The sequence below is a fragment of the Salmo trutta genome, chromosome 19 (genome assembly GCF_901001165.1).
Source record: "Salmo trutta chromosome 19, fSalTru1.1, whole genome shotgun sequence".
Taxonomy (NCBI): Eukaryota; Metazoa; Chordata; class Actinopteri; order Salmoniformes; family Salmonidae; genus Salmo; species Salmo trutta.
Window position 1 is genome coordinate 39963626 of NC_042975.1, and position 18837 is coordinate 39982462.

General features: G+C 46.9%; 1 protein-coding gene across 5 annotated transcripts in view; it reads left to right on the forward strand.

Annotated features, from left to right (window-relative positions):
• The first annotated feature begins 14651 nt into the window (after window positions 1–14651).
• The window catches only part of LOC115154578 (seizure protein 6 homolog), a 254235-nt gene continuing 250049 nt past the window's right edge, over window positions 14652–18837 (forward strand). For all 5 annotated transcript variants that reach the window (XM_029700946.1, XM_029700944.1, XM_029700945.1 and 2 more), the window contains exon 1: window positions 14652–14968. In XM_029700946.1, coding sequence (XP_029556806.1) covers window positions 14884–14968 — 85 coding nt within the window. In that variant the 5' untranslated portion in view covers window positions 14652–14883. The remainder of the gene's footprint in view (window positions 14969–18837) is intronic.

Here is an 18837-nt window from a genome sequence, read left to right on the forward strand (position 1 = left end):
ACACCAGACGGGCTGCGGCGTTCTGGATGAGTTGTAGGGGTTTAATGGCACAGGCAGGGAGCCCAGCCAACAGCGAGTTGCAGTAATCCAGACGGGAGATGACAAGCGCCTGGATTAGGACCTGTGCCGCTTCCTGTGTGAGGCAGGGTCGTACTCTGCGAATGTTGTAGAGCATGAACATACAGGATCGGGTCACCGCCTTGATGTTAGTGGAGAACGACAGGGTGTTGTCCAGGGTCACGCCAAGGTTCTTAGCACTCTGGGAGGAGGACACAATGGAGTTGTCAACCGTGATGGTGAGATCATGGAATGGGCAGTCCTTCCCCGGGAGGAAGAGCAGCTCCGTCTTGCCGAGGTTCAGCTTGAGGTGGTGATCCGTCATCCACACTGATATGTCTGCCAGACATGCAGAGATGCGATTCGCCACCTGGTTATCAGAAGGGGGAAAGGAGAAGATTAATTGTGTGTCGTCTGCATAGCAATGATAGGAGAGACCATGTGAGGATATGACAGAGCCAAGTGACTTGGTGTATAGAGAGAATAGGAGAGGGCCTAGAACAGAGCCCTGGGGGACACCAGTGGTGAGAGCACGTGGTGCGGAGACAGAGTCTCGCCACGCCACCTGGTAGGAGCAACCTGTCAGGTAGGACACAATCCAAGCGTGGGCCGCTCCGGAGATGCCCAACTCGGAGAGGGTGGAGAGGAGGATCTGATGGTTCACAGTATCAAAGGCAGCAGATAGGTCTAGAAGGATGAGAGCAGAGGAGAGAGAGTTAGCTTTAGCAGTGCGGAGAGCCTCCGTGACACAGAGAAGAGCAGTCTCAGTTGAATGACCAGTCTTGAAACCTGACTGATTTAGATCAAGAAGGTCATTCTGAGAGAGATAGCAAGAGAGCTGGCCAAGGACGGCACGCTCAAGAGTTTTGGAGAGAAAAGAAAGAAGGGATACTGGTCTGTAATTGTTGACATCGGAGGGATTGAGTGTAGGTTTTTTGAGAAGGGGTGCAACTCTCGCTCTCTTGAAGACGGAAGGGACGTAGCCAGCGGTCAAGGATGAGTTGATGAGCGAGGTGAGGTAAGGGAGAAGGTCTCCGGAAATGGTCTGGAGAAGAGAGGAGGGGATAGGGTCAAGCGGGCAGGTTGTTGGGCGGCCGGCCGTCACAAGTCGCAAGATTTCATCTGGAGAGAGAGGGGAGAAAGAGGTCAAAGCATAGGGTTTATTATTTAAATAACCACCCTTGAAACCGAGCTAATACAATTCTGTCCGTGTCTGATCTGTGTAAACATCTTGACCAAACCCTCTGGTCTGCCACTGTAGATTGATGAGGAAAAAATGTAATTTAATACATTTTAGAATAAGGCTGTAACGTAACAAAATGTGTAAAAAATCTATGTGTCTGAATACTTTCCGAATGCACTGTGTATGGGCTGTATAATGCAACTATAGGCTGTTGATCATTTGACAAAGTTGCAAAAAAAAAAAAAAAAGCTTACGCTCTGTTCTTTGCCTCGGGCTTGACACACTATTCTTTCATCAAGTGATCATATTTTCACCCATCAGACTATTCTCAATGTAACCTTGTCTTTACTAATATGTAAAATGCATTTTGATTTAGAATGGCCCATTATTAATTGTACAGGAACAGGAACAGGGGCAGGGGAAAAGACATGTCATCTGTATGCACTCTAATAGCGAATGGAGGCTGCTTTCCTGCTGGTTGGTTTTTAAATGATGCCTGGTAGACTACTCCAGTTATTTCACTCCATGCATTAACCACTGTTTGAGGAGCATGCAGACTCTTTCTGCACGACAGGTGAGATTCTACCCAAACTCTGTATGCCATGGGCTCTTCAAACCTGTTCCTGCAGCTATCCAGTGCTTCATTTCTGAAAATAAGCGAAATCTGTTCAGGAACATCGAGAGTAACATGTTTTCACAACAAAGCATATTTCACTAAACTGTTGACAGCCCCTCTCTCTGCGAGCTCGAGAAAGAGATGAAGGAGTGAGAGGAGGAGATGGAAAAGCATGGTGCTGAGATATTCTGCAGCTAAAGGTAATGTGTCAGCCTCATAATGCCCTAGGCTACTAGGCTATTCAAAATCAAATACAAATGCACTGTAATTGTAGGCTAACTCTGTAAGCCGACCTGCACAATCAATTAACCAACAGCGTCACGGATAGAAAGTTTGGAGCACAGCATAAGGTAGGCCTAACCAATCCATCCAGTTTGCATAATACTACAGTCCACACTCAAAGGAAATTACTGGAATTTGTTTAATTTTGGAGCATAGGCTAGACCAATTATGTACCAAAGACACCTTAAATCAGTAAAAAAAGATATAGATTTTTTTATGCCATGCATAATATGCTGTAGGCTATTTATTGTATAATAGCACAATCATTATTTAAATTCAGGTAATTTTTGGGGGGGCTTGCATAAGCTCTAATATGCGTGTGAGTGTTTTGAATGAATCATCACCTTAGAAATTGCTGTAAATTTCATTGTGTCAGGCATTGAAACAACACCCACAATGAGCATGTTTCCCACTCATTTTCAACCTGTTGTTGAACTACTTTCTTCAAATTGATCAATCACAGTGAAAAGAGTTTTAAAAGAACGATACTGTGTTTGAGTGTTTGATGTGATTTTGGATTGCATTGACGTCAGAGTGGTTAGAAGGACAACAGGGCCCTGAGTACCAGGCCATCAGATCATTATTTAGTTGGCTACTACCATTGCATGTCCAGAGTGCATAAGAGGAGATTACCTTGACGGTCACTTGGAATTTTACTGCGGTCATGACTCATGACTGCCGGTGTGGTGGTGATATGGTCATTGCAATATCTCTAACGTCAATACATTATGGAATTCATATACAGTGGGGGAAAAAAGTATTTGATCCCCTGCTGATTTTGTGCGTTTGCCCACTTACAAAGAAATGATCAGTCTATAATTTTAATAGTAGGTTTATTTGAACAGTGAGAGACAGAATAACAACAAAAAAATCCAGAAAAACTCATATCAAAAATGTTATAAAATGATTTGCATTTTAATGATTGAAATAAGTATTTGGCCCCTCTGCAAAACATGACTTAGTACCTGGTGGCAAAACCCTTGTTGGCAATCACAGAGGTCAGACGTTTCTTGTAGTTGGCCACCAGGTTTGCACACATCTCAGGAGGGATTTTGTCCCACTCCTTTTACAGATCTTCTCCAAGTCATTAAGGTTTCAAGGCTGACGTTTGGCAACTCGAACCTTCAGCTCCCTCCACAGATTTTCTATGGGATTAAGGTCTGGAGACTGGCTAATGTGCTTCTTCTTGAGCCACTCCTTTGTTGCCTTGGCCGTGTGTTTTGGGTCATTGTCATGCTGGAATACCCATCCACGACCCATTTTCAATGCCCTGGCTGAGGGAAGGAGGTTCTCACCCAAGATTTGACGCTACATGGCCCCGTCAAATGATGCGGTGAAGTTGTCCTGTCCCCTTAGCAGAAAAACACCCCCAAAGCATAATGTTTCCACCTCCATGTTTGACGGTGGAGATGGTGTTCTTGGGGTCATAGGCAGCATTCCTCCTCCTCCAAACACGGCGAGTTGAGTTGATGCCAAAGAGCTCCATTTTGGTCTCATCTGACCACAACACTTTCACCAGTTGTCCTCTGAATCATTCAGATGTTCATTGGCAAACTTCAGACGGGCATGTATATGTATTCTTGAGCAGAGGGACCTTGCGGGCGCTGCAGGATTTCAGTCCTTCACGGCGTAGTGTGTTACCAATTGTTTTCTTGGTGACTATGGTCCCAGCTGCCTTGAGATCATAGACAAGATCCTCCCGTGTAGTTCTGGGCTGATTCCTCACCGTTCTCATGATCATTGCAACTCCACGAGGTGAGATCTTGCATGGTGCCCCAGGCCGATGGATATTGACAGTTCTTTTGTGTTTCTTCCATTTGCGAATAATTGCACCAAATGTTGTCACCTTCTCACCAAGCTGCTTGGGGATGGTCTTGTAGCCCATTCCAGCCTTGTGTAGGTCTACAATCTTGTCCCTGACATCCTTGGAGAGCTCTTTGATCTTGGCCATGGTGGAGAGTTTGGAATCTGATTGATTGATTGCTTCTGTGGACAGGTGTCTTTTATACAGGTAACAAACTGAGATTAGGAGCACTCCCTTTAAGAGTGTGCTCCTAATCTCAGCTCGTTACCTGTATAAAAGACACCTGGGAGCCAGAAATCTTTCTGATTGAGAGGGGGTCAAATACTTATTTCCCTCATTAAAATGCAAATCAATTTATAACATTTTTGACATGCGTTTTTCTGGATTTTTTTGTTATTCTGTCTCTCACTGTTGAAATAAACCTACCATTAAAATTATAGGCTGATCATTTCTTTGTCAGTGGGCAAACATACAAAATCAGCAGGGGATCAAATACTTTCCCCCCCACTGTACATTCTATTTGGAATGTTATTAACAAGGCGTTTGATGTTCATTTTGGACTTGTCAAGCTGACACTGCTGAGCTTGGGGATACAGTGGCTCTCATTAGCACAGTCTGCTGAATCTATTGGCAGAATCCCACATGACCTGGAAGACGCTACTCACCATATATATATGTCAGATAGAAGCAATGATCAGGGGGCTAACAGATGCAGCTCCCAGATGCAGAGTCCATGGGGTCACAACCACTATAGTTCAGTGTTAGGACTGACTGAGCAGGCTGGGCAGGATGCCATACAGACATCTCACAGCCTGCTGCCATGGAAATACAGAAGGTTTTTGGGAGCAGCAGCACTTCCTACAGATGCAGGATCTTAATTTGAGCCAGTTTTCTACAGCAGGAAAATAATCCTGTGGCAACAGGAAATGTGAGTTATTATGTGGATTATTATGAATGGACATTTTTGGGGGGGTTGATACATTTTTCGTTAGGTCAAATAAAGTCTGAATTTTCAAAGTGGAAATTAAACTTTAGAAGCCTTTTATAAACTAAAACACACTACAAGTTTCCATTTCCTGCTGTGTAGGAAAATTGTCAGCAACAAAAGAGTGATCAAATTAACAGTGCAGAATGCAACGTCTATATATATTTACTTCCCTTATCCCAGATGAGAGTGCTCAGTTTGATTAGGATGTGTTTCATCAGTGCATCAGCAGGACCAAGTTACGAGTCAGTCTTAGGCTAACAACGGCTGGGAGCCATTAACACATTGTGCAACCTGCTGGAGCCATACTGTGCGTATGTCACGACAGTGACGGATGGTGGCGCCCCTCCTCGGCCGGGCGGGGCTCGGCAGTCGTCGTCGCCGACCTACTAGATGCCATCGATCCCTTTTTGTTTCACTTTCGTTTGGTTAGGTCTAGGTAGGCACGCACCTGTTTTGGGTTAGTCATTAGAAAGGGGGGGTTATTTAGGTTAGCGTAGGATGTATGTGTTTGTACGTGATTGTGTGTTGCTCTGTATTTTGGCTTGTGTTCACGCTGATTGTGTTTATGCTCTAGTGCGTGGTTTTGCGCCGACTGTTTTCTGTCCCCTGTGTTTGGGGCACATTGTTTTGTGTGCGCTCTGGATCGCTGTTGGGGTGGCTTGTGTTTCGCCGTTGTGCTCATTAAAAGCCACTACCCTGTATCGCTGCTTCCTGCGCTTGATTCCTCACCCACTACGCCCAAGCTTGACAGAAATCACGTACCACAACGTAATGGAGTCAGCAGGAGCTTCAGCGCCAGCCATGTCCATGGAGGAAACCGTGGACCAACACTCTACCCTGCTCCACCGGCTGGGGAACACCATGGATCAGGTGTTGGCGCGCCTGGAGAGCTGGGACCGACGCGCTCTCAGCCCCCCGAACGCGGCAGTCCAACAGCCTGCGCCCCCCCCCAGCACCCACAGCCCCCAGTGCCAGTGGGGTGAAACTCGCTCCCCCCAGGGAGTACGATGGAACGGCCGCTGGGTGTAAGGGCTTCTTACTCCAGTTGGAGTTATACCTGGCGACCGTTCGTCCTCCTCCCTCGGGGGAGGAGAGCGTCAGCGTCCTCGTCTCCTGTCTCACGGGTAAGGCCCTGGAATGGGCAAACGCCATGTGGGACAGTCCGGACTCAGCCAGGGACAACTACCCAGAGTTCACCCGCCGCTTTCGGGCAGTATTCGATCATCCCCCGGAGGGGAGAGCGGCGGGTGAGCGGCTGTTTCACCTGAGGCAGGAGACGAGGAGCGCGCAGGATTTCGCTCTCGAGTTCCGGACTCTGGCCGCGGGAGCAGGGTGGAATGAGAGGGCCCTTATAGATCACTACCGTTGTAGTTTGAGGGAGGACGTCCGCCGGGAATTAGCCTGTCGGGACACGACCCACACACTGGACCAACTGGTGGATCTGTCCATCCGACTGGACAATCTGCTGGCCGCCCGCGGACGTCCGACCCGGGCCATGCTCCTTCCACCCTCCAGCCCTCCTGCTCCCACGCCTATGGAGATAGGGGGGCAGCAGCCAGGAAGACTGGAGGGGGAGGTCGCTCCTGCACCTCATGTGGTCGCAGAGGGCACACTGTGGACCGGTGCTGGGGAGACTCCCCTAGGAGTCCAGACGGCAGGCAGAGCGCTCCTTTGACACCTCAGGTGAGTCAGCACCAGTCTCACCCAGAGCCCCCTGTACGTCACATGTATGTGTCAGTGTCTTTTCCTTGTTTCTCCCCTCACTCCCGGTTTAAGGCGCTAGTCGATTCAGGCGCAGCAGGGAGTTTTATGGACCGTGGGGTCGCGGCTAAGTTAGGGATTCCCCTGGTCCAGTTGGACCAACCCTTCCCCGTGCACGCCCTAGACAGTCGACCACTAGGGTCAGGGCTGGTCAGGGAGGTCACTGTACCTCTGGTCATGGTAATGCGGGGGGGTCATGAGGAGCGGATTAGTCTTTTCCTCATCGATTCCCCAGCGTTTCCAGTGGTTCTAGGGATTCCCTGGCTAGCCACTCACAACCCTAAGATTTCGTGGGGACAGAGGGCTCTTAAGGGGTGGTCAAATGAGTGCTCGGGCAGGTGCATAGGAGTTTCCATCGGTGCGACTACGGTGGAGAGTCCAGACCAAGTCTCCACCGTGCGCATTCCCTCAGAGTATGCCGATTTGGCTATCGCCTTCAGTAAAACGAAGGCGACCCAATTACCACCTCATCGACGAGGAGACTGTGCGATAAACCTCCAGGTGGGCGCTGCCCTTCCTCGTAGTCACGTTTATCCCCTGTCTCAGGAGGAGACAGAGGCTATGGAGACATACGTCACTGAATCCTTGAGGCAGGGATACATTCGGCCATCTCACTCACCCGTCTCCTCGAGCTTCTTTTTCGTGAAGAAGAAGGAGGGAGGTCTGCGCCCGTGCATTGACTATAGAGGTCTAAATGCCATCACAGTGGGTTTCAGTTACCCACTACCTCTCATCGCCTCGGCGATGGAGTAATTTCACGGGGCGCGCTTCTTCACGAAATTGGATCTCAGGAGCGCATATAATCTGGTGCGTATCCGAGGAGGGGATGAGTGGAAAACTGCATTTAGTACCACATCTGGCCATTATGAGTACCTCGTCATGCCGTATGGGTTAAAGAATGCTCCCGCAGTCTTTCAATCCTTTGTGGACGAGATTCTCCGGGACCTGCTCGGTCAGGGTGTAGTGGTGTACATCGATGACATTCTGGTCTACTCCGCTACACGCGCCGAGCATGTGTCTCTGGTGCGTAAAGTGCTTGGGCGACTGGTGGAGCATGACCTATACGTCAAGGCTGAGAAATGTGAGTTTTCCAAACCAGCCGTCTCTTTCTTGGGGTATCACATTTCCTCATCAGGGGTAGTGATGGAATGTGACCGCGTCTCAGCCGTGCGTAATTGGCCGACTCCCACCACGGTGAAGGAAGTGCAGCGGTTTTTGGGATTTGCCAATTACTACCGGAGGTTTATCCGGGGCTTTGGGCAGGTGGCGGCTCCCATTACCTCACTGTTGAAGGGGGGCCCGGTGCAGTTGCAGTGGTCCGCGGAGGCGGACAGGGCCTTTAGTCGTCTGAAGGTTTTGTTCACCGACGCCCCCGTGCTGGCGCACCCGGACCCCTCTTTGCCTGTCATAGTGGAGGTGGACGCGTCCGAGGCTGGGGTAGGAGCCGTGCTGTCCCAGCGCTCGGGCGCCCCCCCCAAGCTCCGCCCCTGCGCCTTCTTCTCTAGGAAGTTGAGTCCGGCGGAGCGTAACTATGATGTGGGGGACAGGGAGCTGTTGGCTGTGGTCAGAGCCCTGAAGGTGTGGAGACATTGGCTTGAGGGGGCGCGTCACCCTTTTCTCATCTGGACTGACCACCGCAATCTGGAGTACATCCGGGCGGCGAGGAGACTGAACCCGCGTCAAGCCAGGTGGGCGATGTTCTTTACGAGATTTCGGTTTAACATCTCGTATATCCCAGGTTCCCAGAACACTAAGGCCGACGCACTGTCTCGTCTCCATGACGCCGAGGAACGGTCCACCGAGCCCACACCCATCCTTCCAGCCTCCTGCCTGGTGGCACCGGTGGTCTGGGAGGTGGACGCGGACATCGAGCGGGCGTTACGGACGGAGCCTACTCCTCCGCAGTGTCCAGTGGGTCGTAAGTACGTTCCGCTCGGTGTTCGCGATCGGCTGATTCGGTGGGCTCACACGCTTCCCTCCTCGGGTCACCCAGGGGTTGAGCGGACAGTGCGTGGTCTTAGTGGGAGATACTGGTGGCCCACCTTGGTGAGGGACATGAGGCACTATGTCTCCTCCTGTTCGGTGTGCGCTCAGAGTAAGGCTCCCAGGCACCTGCCTAGAGGGAAATTACAACCCCTCCCGGTTCCACAACGACCATGGTCCCACCTGGCGGTGGATTTCTTGACCGATCTCCCGCCGTCTCAGGGCAACACTACGATCCTGGTCGTTGTGGACCGGTTTTCTAAGTCCTGCCGTCTGATTCCGTTACCCGGTCTTCCTACGGCCCTGCAGACCGCGGAAGACTTATTCACCCACGTCTTCCGGCACTACGGGGTGCCCGAGGATATCGTCTCAGATCGAGGCCCCCAGTTCACGTCCCGAGTGTGGCGGGCGTTTATGGAGCGGCTGGGGGTTTCGGTCAGTCTGACCTCGGGGTTTCACCCCGAAAGTAATGGGCAGGTGGAAAGGGTAAACCAGGAGGTGGGCAGGTTCCTGCGGTCCTACTGCCAGGACCGGCCAGGGGAGTGGGCAAGGTTCGTGCCATGGGCCGAAATGGCTCAGAACTCTTTGCGCCACTCCTCCACCAACATGTCACCATTCCAATGTGTGTTGGGTTATCAGCCGGTCCTGGGGCCATGGCATCAGAGCCAGACGGAGGCCCCTGCGGTGGAGGAATGGGTGCAGCGCTCAAGGGAGACCTGGAACACTGTGCAGGAATCCCTGGAACGAGCCAGGGAGCGACAAAAAGCGAGCGCTGACCGGCACCGCAGCGAGGCCCCCGTGTTCACCCCAGGGGAGAGAGTCTGGCTCTCGACCCGGAACCTGCCCCTCCGCCTGCCCTGCCGGAAGCTGGGTCCGCGGTTTGTGCGGCCATTTAAAGTCCTGAGGAGAATAAACGAGGTGTGTTACAGATTACAACTTCCTTCTTATTATTGTATTAACCCCTCGTTTCATGTGTCTCTCCTCAGGCCGGTGGTAGCTGGTCCGCTGCAGGAAAATGAGGTACGGGAGGTCCCTCCACCCCCCCTGGACATCAGGGGGGCCCCGGCGTACACAGTCCGATCCATCTTGGACTCCAGACGCCGGGCGAGGGGCCTGCAGTACCTCGTGGACTGGGAGGGGTACGGCCCGGAGGAGAGGTGCTGGGTACCGGTGGAGGACATACTGGACCCAGCGCTCATCCGGGAGTTCCACAGCCTCCATCCGGATCGCCCTGCGCCTCGCCCTCCGGGGCGTCCTCGAGGCCGGCGACGGTGCGCTGCGGGAGCCGCGCGTCAGGGGGGGAGTACTGTCACGACAGTGACGGATGGTGGCGCCCCTCCTCGGCCGGGCGGGGCTCGGCGGTCGTCGTCGCCGACCTACTAGCTGCCATCGATCCCTTTTTGTTTCACTTTCGTTTGGTTAGGTCTAGGTAGGCACGCACCTGTTTTGGGTTAGTCATTAGAAAGGGGGGGTTATTTAGGTTAGCGTAGGATGTATGTGTTTGTACGTGATTGTGTGTTGCTCTGTATTTTGGCTTGTGTTCACGCTGATTGTGTTTATGCTCTAGTGCGTGGTTTTGCGCCGACTGTTTTCTGTCCCCTGTGTTTGGGGCACATTGTTTTGTGTGCGCTCTGGATCGCTGTTGGGGTGGCTTGTGTTTCGCCGTTGTGCTCATTAAAAGCCACTACCCTGTATCGCTGCTTCCTGCGCTTGATTCCTCACCCACTACGCCCAAGCTTGACAGCGTAGGCTTGGGTTAAAGGGCTTCCCACCTCTCAATTCACACAGCCCTCCTAGGCATGGCCACTATATACAGCTAAATGATGATTTATGCCATTAAACCCAGAGTGTGAGCTCTATAAACACATTCTCTAAATACATCCCTGTTCAGCAGGGCTGTAAGGCAGGAAAAGGCCCAGGAACCGAATCAAAGCCCATATAGTGGGCACAAACACTAGCCAAGGCATGGGTGAATCAATCGGCGATGGTGTTCACCGAAAAGCATCGCAAATAGATTGCATTTTCTGGGGAAATATTATTCAATTCCCTTGTTCTGCCAGATGGTCCGTGCAGCTAGAACGACTTCATCAGGAAGCGACTGGTGATCTATCCTGCGTGGAGAATGGGAATGTATTCAGGGGGAAAAGGAGCTTTATTAGAGCTCTGTGAGGGCACTCCAGCTTATTGAGACAAATACGGCTGGCAGCTGAGGAAGGGAACAGAGCCTGCGAGCCCTAGACCCTGCAGACTGGAGCAGGCCTCATTTGGGGCAAATAGGAGGGGAGGGCAGAACCACTTCCTTCCTACTTCCTGCATGTTCTCATCCCAGCTGAGTCAGGTGGGTAACCCTGTTGTTTTAAACTAGCCTTATTCAGGGTGACTCAGCTCCCATTTATACTACTCAGCTGGAGAAGGTCCATGCATTTAACGTAACTGTAACGCGTGTCGTGTGTGAAGGACCAAGACATAACAGGGAAGTGTATACTCATCTTCTTTTTTTAATATTGAGGAAGGAGAAACAAATGAAACACGTATACCATTAACAGAAACGACACTAACAGTTCTGTCAGGTGATAAACACAAAACAGAATACAACTACCCACAATCCACAATACAAACAAACCCCTAATTATTGGACCTTCAATCAGAAGCAACGAGGAGCCGCTGCCTCCAATTGAAGGTCAAGAACAAAACTGCACATAGAAACAGAGTGACTAGAATAAACATAGAAAATGCCCTAACATAGAACATATACCAAAACTCTAGACCACTCTAATCAAACACCCCTTGTCTATACACATAGACTAACAATCCCCGAAACATATAAACAAAATACCCCCTGCCACGTCCTGACCATACTAAACACTAACAAATAACACCTTTACAGGTCAGAACGTGACAGTAACTCAATGATGCACAGCAGTTTTTAACACTGGACTGGGCGAGAATGACTTCTCCTCTACGCTGCTGATGTAAGGAACACAGAATAATACTGCAAATTAGTTAGAAGCTAATGATAACCAAAGTCAGGATAGAGAACATCTGTGTGCATGGTTGTTCATTCAGAGCTAATAGATTTTTATATAATGGCCTAATGGCTGACAATTGTTCAGTGAAAGTATAACTTAAAGGGGTTGCAGTAGTCAGCTCTATGGTATGATTGTGATGGGAGCTGATTACCCCAGCATGCTTTTAAGAAATCCCCTGGAGGGTTAATTCTAGTCTGTGTGGGTGGTAAAGAGGCCCTCTGATACCATGTGACATCCTGTTGTCTGGTTTGGCTGAAACACAATAACAGTACAGCTAAACATCCAGAACATTGCCTCCAGTTTGCATCTGTTGTGTGTCAGTTGCATGTGAGATGAAACACAGTAAGCCCCAATTACAGAAAACCTGGATTGCTGATGCTATATAATGGCAAATGAGAAGCTTTGAAGTCACTGGCCACCATAGGAATTAATGGAATTGTACAGTATTTCAATAAAATGTTTCAAGGAATGTTTCAAAATTACATATATTTATTTGTTGTAGTGGGGACAGTATTTTTTTTTTACATTTTCATGTTCAGTTCTTATAATAAAGCATGCATTAAGGTATATGTAATAGAATAAACTTGTCAAACATTAATGTCGACATTAATAAATGCATTTCTATAGCTTCCAAAATATAGTTTTTTTTACAATGATGGAGTAACAATATGGCTGCTTGGTGGCTTCAAAACAGCACCACCCTGTCAGTTATCTAGGGTTAATACATATCATTGGTAAGCCTTTACTACCAATGCAAGAAGTGAGCTCAAGATGCTTTTAAAACATCATGCCATCGAATATTACCTTAATGCTTGTAGCAGCATGCCACTGATGTGCGGCTCATTACCTCTAGACATTGGCCATTTCATTTCACGGGCTCGGTTTTCATTAGCTGTCCGGGCCTCCTGCCCATTAACTAAATTAAGGTTTGGATGCAAACTTCTGGCTCCAAGCAAGACCTCTGGGCTGCTTAACTGGGCCAGTGAGATTCACTGACAGAGGGACACATTTATTCCAAACCAAGGCCTGACTCAGCCATGAGAAAGGGGGTGGGTGAGAGAGAGACAGGGAGAGAGAGAGAGACAGAAAAAGAAATGCAGAGAGTAAAAAAAGAGCTAGAGAAAGCAACGGAGGGGTGTCTCTGAGATGACCATAACATCCAATTTACATACATTACCGTCACACAGCCACAGGAAATGAAATAAACATAAGTCCCAGCAGAGAGTCCTAGCCAGTGAGTTCTTAGTGAGTGGAGACATCCCTTCTAGAGGAGTGACGGTGTAGGCAGGCGCTGCCTAGTCATCATGACACACCACACCTTCACTTATCAAGAGGATGACTGGAATGTCTAAGACAAATGGCTGTGGAGCAGCTACCAGGAAGAGGAAAAACATGTAGCTGTCACGTCCTGACCAGTATAGGGGTTATTTGTGATTGTAGTTTGGTCAGGACGTGGCAGAGGGTATTTGTTTTATGTGGTTCGGGGTGGTGGTTTATTTAGAAGGGTGTTTGATGTATTATTTCCGGGTTTTGGGTTATGTTCTATGTTTTTTGTATTTCTATGTTCTTTCTAGTTTAGTATTTTCTATGTTAGGTATTGGGTGTTGGACTCTCAATTGGAGGCAGGTGTTTGTAGTTGCCTTTGATTGAGAGTCCTATAATTAGGGATGGGTTTTGTTTGTTAATTGTGGGTAGTTGTTTTTGCATTGCGTTGGTGTAGCCTGCAAAACTGTTTCCTGTCGTCGGTTCATTGTTTTTTTGGTGTTCACATTCAATAAATATAATGATGAGCACGCAACCCGCTGTGCCTTGGTCCTCTCTTCACGAAGACAGCCGTTACAGTAGCTCCATGTACATTATGGCTTAATTTGGTTTAATATGTCTCCAGTTAGGCATGATGCTGAAATAACAATAACTAGCGTTCCTGGTACATTAAATACGATGGGTCCTGTTTGCACCCTGTTATCCTGTAGTTCCTGCTTCCCAGTCTTGTCTTCCTCTCCGTTTCTTTGTTCTTGTGAATGGTTTTTCTCCTGCATGATGGACCGACTACCTGTAACGGCATGCACACCATTTCCATCCCTGCACTACTTTATGTGCAGGCACATGGTTACTAATACTTTAGGTGGGAGCACTGAGGCTGAGTGAGTACATCATATGCATTGTAATGATGCAATCCATGTGGTGTCATAGCTCAATACCATCAAGGTGAGATTCACACTCGGATGTGTTAATCCATGATTCAGCTTGTGAACCAAAGTCAGGTTAGGAGGTGCTTTAAACAGACACACATGGAAAATAAACCCATCTCCCCATAGGAGCATGAAAAGAAGTACCTAGTGAACTATTTTACAAAGGCGATACGACTACTTCAATACCACAGTGTACATGAGGCTCAGGCAAGTTGATTTATAATGCAGAATTTCGTCACTATTTCATTATTGCTACTGTCCATCAAGACAAAAGGCTACAGGGGTTTAACCAGCAACAATACTTTATAATTCATGATTGTTCTACACAATAATGAACTTTCCCTATACTGTTGGTTACCTTTTTAGTATTCAGAGAATGTATGATGACAGAAAATACGTTATGTGAGTTATATAAAACACTTTCCCCTTATTGTTAACAGTAACTGATTTAAATGATAACAAACACTGAAATGAAGCTATTGCTCACTTTTTAGTTTTGATATATGCTTATCATCGAGTTCTCAAAATTATAGCAATAACATGCATGCATACATGCCAGAGTCATTGAAAAAGTTGAAATATCTAACCCCAAAAAAGGCATGTGATTTGTTGCGCATTTGAAATGCACAGTCCTATACCGAGTAGTAACTTTTCCTCGGGGCGGAAGTTGTACCGTTTGCTGACGCTAGGAGCTGTCCGTGGTGCTGAAGCGTCAGCGGCGTATTAGCTGTCTTGACGGTTCTGACAGCACAGAGAGCCAGGAATCCGTTTACTGAGCGTTACAATTAAACGGGCTCTGCGTTTCAGTTGATTGTTGTCAGATCTGCTTATTGCTCGACTTGCTAAATAAGTGCAAAAGCAGCACGGCTTTCTCTGTGTTTCACAGACCTCACGGACATTTTATTCTCCGTTTGCTTATTTTGCTCTGGAAAGTATTTAATATAAGGACGTATTCTGTGAGCAGAGAGCGACTTCGACTTCAGTAGACATGTGTATAAGAAGAGACGACCAATTACACGTCATCTTTACGGTGTTGGTTCTCGCTGCTGCGGTGACAAGCATACATGGGCAAGGTAAGAAATAGATTCAGTCCTACCTGGAGTTCTGGAGAAAATGACTATGTTTTAATGTCAGTCTGCTACGATAGTAGGCTATTTGCGACATCAGCCCCTACGGCTCCGCGTACGGTATCAACTGTTCCTGGCACCAGATCTACAAGTGTGTTTGTGCTCTTAATATAGTTCTATATTTATATGCATAAGTCCATTAAGGACAAGGATCTGTATTCTGTCCCTGATATCCTCGCATGCGTCCTGGTCTGTCTACAATAAAGTAAAATCCCCCAAAAGCCCGTAGTACTTGGAAGCAGAAAGAAAACGTCACAGTGACTTACTTAATTCCTTTAAAACATGATGTAATATTTAAAAATGTTTCACTGGGTGTGTTTGCATCATTATATACATTTAATCAAGCTAGAGCTCTCCTTAGTCATAACAAACTCATGGAACAAAAGTTAAGCATGCCCTTAGTTAATACATACATATATGCTGTAAATGTATGCAATACAAATGTAAATATTGCACCAAACACAACTTACACTCTCAATTAACATAGTTACTGATCATATTGCTTGATTCATTAAAATGGGGAAGGGGTTTGTAAAAAACATTTTAGGAGTCTACTTTGTACTCTCTATCACAACACGTTTGTTTTGGTTTTTGACAACCAGATTCAAAGGACAACTGTAATGGAATATAATATTAATGGCATACAACACTGCCTTTCTGGTTAAGAAACATCAATGAAAAGTCCTATTCAATAATATAGCATACAATTAGGAGTAGCCTAGAACAACATTTTAAGCAACACCGGGGTGAGCAGACCTTTACTATTTGTGTGAGATGGTCCATGTGGCAGATGGTGATTAAGAGACTAATGCTCAGGAAGATGAAGATTACTGACCGAGCTGTTTGACACGGTTGAGTACTGCAGCGGGAGGCGCCTCTACCCATTGCACAGTGCAACGGTCTTTAAAACAAATATATATATACTACAGCGGGAAGCGCCTCTACCCATTGCACAGTGCAACGGTCTTTAAAACAAATATATATATATATATTTTTTAGGTGCAATGGTCTCACTTATTTATGCTCTGTCCACAATTTTATAAAGCCATGTCACTCGAACTTTGTAGTCTGTAAACAATATCCCAATCTTTCTTCAATTATGTGACTTTTAAATGTCTTAAACCAGTTTAGGCTAGTCTACTATTTTCTCTCCACAAAAGCCCCTATGATTATGAGAAACCACATTATTTTGTTCCTTTTGCCTCTGAGCAAGTGAATATTTAACCTCTTATCTATGAGTTTAGTTTTTCAGTCATCGTTTCTTTTTCATAGAAACTGGATCGATACTGTTGACTGACATGAACTTCATCTGAGCCAGTCTATGCATCATGAGACATGCAATTTATTCTGTATCCATAATGTCATGTAAATAACTCATGCCATGCACTGTTCAGGCTCTCTACACAGAGATCCCATCAAATACTTTATGAATAAGACCCTATGAATTGCAAATTCCCTCTGTGTGAAACCATTAGCTATTTGTCTAAGGAGCTTAGAGGATTGCGTATAGAGTACTAACTGTGAGAGTGTATAAACAGGCTGACAGGCTGCGTCAACAGCTTTCCCACTCTTCTCTCTATTGCAGTCATCCGGTACAGTAGGACAATATGTTCAAGGGCTATTTCAATGTCGTACACTGATTTCTCATCGGCATAATGCGTTGTGTACGTCCCCTTTATTCACAGATGATGACAGACCAATAAATACTTATATAACTAGATTTAATAAAAAAAGTATTCACTCCTGGTGTCAATGTTAAGGGTGTGTACTGGAGGTGAAGTCAGGTGCAGGAGAGCAGAGTGTAGTGAACAGGCGTACTTTTTATTCCGGTCCAACAAAAGCTCAAAAAGTACATAAATGTACCCAAACACGGAACATAGACTAAAGTATGGCGCGTAACAATGCCCACATAACATAAATACAAGTTCACACAAAGACATGGAGGGGAACAGAGGACTAAATACATGCAGTGTGATTAGGGAATGAAAACCAGGTGTGAATGGAACAAGACAAAACAAATGGAAATATGAAAAATGGAGCGGCAATGGCTAGAAAGCCGATGACGTCGATCGCCGCCCGAACAAGGAGAGGAGCCGACTTCGGCGGAAGTCATGACAGTCAAATTATGACAACTGACTTTACACTGTCATGATACAAGCCATTGATTTGGTCAGCTGACCAATTACATAACCAAATTAACAGTTAAAGACATGATATGAAGTTACAGTAGCTGTCAGCTGACACCAGGCATAACTGTTTATGTCACATGTTGAGTCATTATTATGACTGCATTATTTAGGCCTAACGACAGAGCATCAAGTAAACAACAACTTCTGTGTGTCGTGACAGCCCATAATGCTTAGTATAAGATCAATGAATTGCCGACTGCTTAAAGAATTCCAACAGCCTCCCCGTAAACACACCAGCTGACCAGCATCCCTCGCTCACCGCTGAACACTCCTGGTGTCAAGTGTCAGTGTGTGGCGGGTCGGACGAAGTCAGGCGCAGGACACAGAACTGAGTAAAAACGTAACTTTACTCGAAAATAAACCAACAATATATTCCACGCTGGGAAACACACCAGCTCACAGAAATACCGACCACTTAACAACGAACAAACACGCACAAAAACCATGGGGAAAACAGAGGGTTAAATAATGAACATGTATTCAGGGAATTGAAACCAGGTGTGTAAAACAAAGACAAAACAAAAGGAAAATGAAAAGTGGATCGGCGATGGCTAGAAGGCCGGTGACGTCGACTGCCGAACGCCGCCCGAGCAAGGCGAGGGACCGACTTTGGCGGAAGTCGTGACACCTGGAAGAAGGAACAAAATGCACACAGTATTTATTTAGAGCAAAGTAACCTTTGATAGTTTCCATTAGTGCATTCAAGGCTGAAGATATTTAATGATAACAATCAGTGGTGTAAATGTGCCCTTGTGGTGTTTTTTTCTGAGAAAACTTGAGCAATGCTTTTAATGCATCAGACTTTCACGGAGCAGAAAACCAAGCCTTGCTTCACTTTTCTTTGTATGGCTGATGTCAGCCTGGATTCAAAGCTTTGGCTAGAGACAAATTGCTTAACACCTTGAAATACAATGGAATGGTATTCATCTTGACAGGGTAATTACTGCTCAGTGATCACCATCTATCTTAAGCTATTTTAAGGTCTGACCTTTCACCTTTCTCCTTTGTCTTTAAAGAGCGGCTATCATGCATGCTATTCATGCTCTCGACAATACTCATGCGCGCGAACACACACACACACACACACACACACACACACACACACACACACACACACACACACACACACACACACACACACACACACACACACACACACAAACGATTTCCCATTCTTTGTTTGGATATCTTGGTTTGTGTGTGGTAGTTTGTGTTTCCAACATTTTCACAGTATTTCGGAGCCCATTATCTCTGTACAGTGTCCCACATTATCTGAATGTGCTAACATGTGCAGGGTGGGATCTAGGAGATTGAGTTTGGGGATGTTTTATGTATCCTGCATCTCATTAAATCAATTACGAGCCCCTCCTGGTTGATGGAGCTCTCCTTGACACGCCACTGTCGGTTTGAATATTGTACTAAAGATGAAAGTCTATGATTAGAATAATGAGCCATTCAACAGAGCCTTGTGGAAGAATAGAGGATTATTACCCATGAGTTGTGCTAGATGGGGGTTCAGGGGCTGGAATATGCCTGGAAACAGGTACTTATTACTCTAAGGATTGCAAATCAATTTAAATTGCTCGACAGAGGTTTTCACTGAAAGTCCATATTTTATTTTTGGTC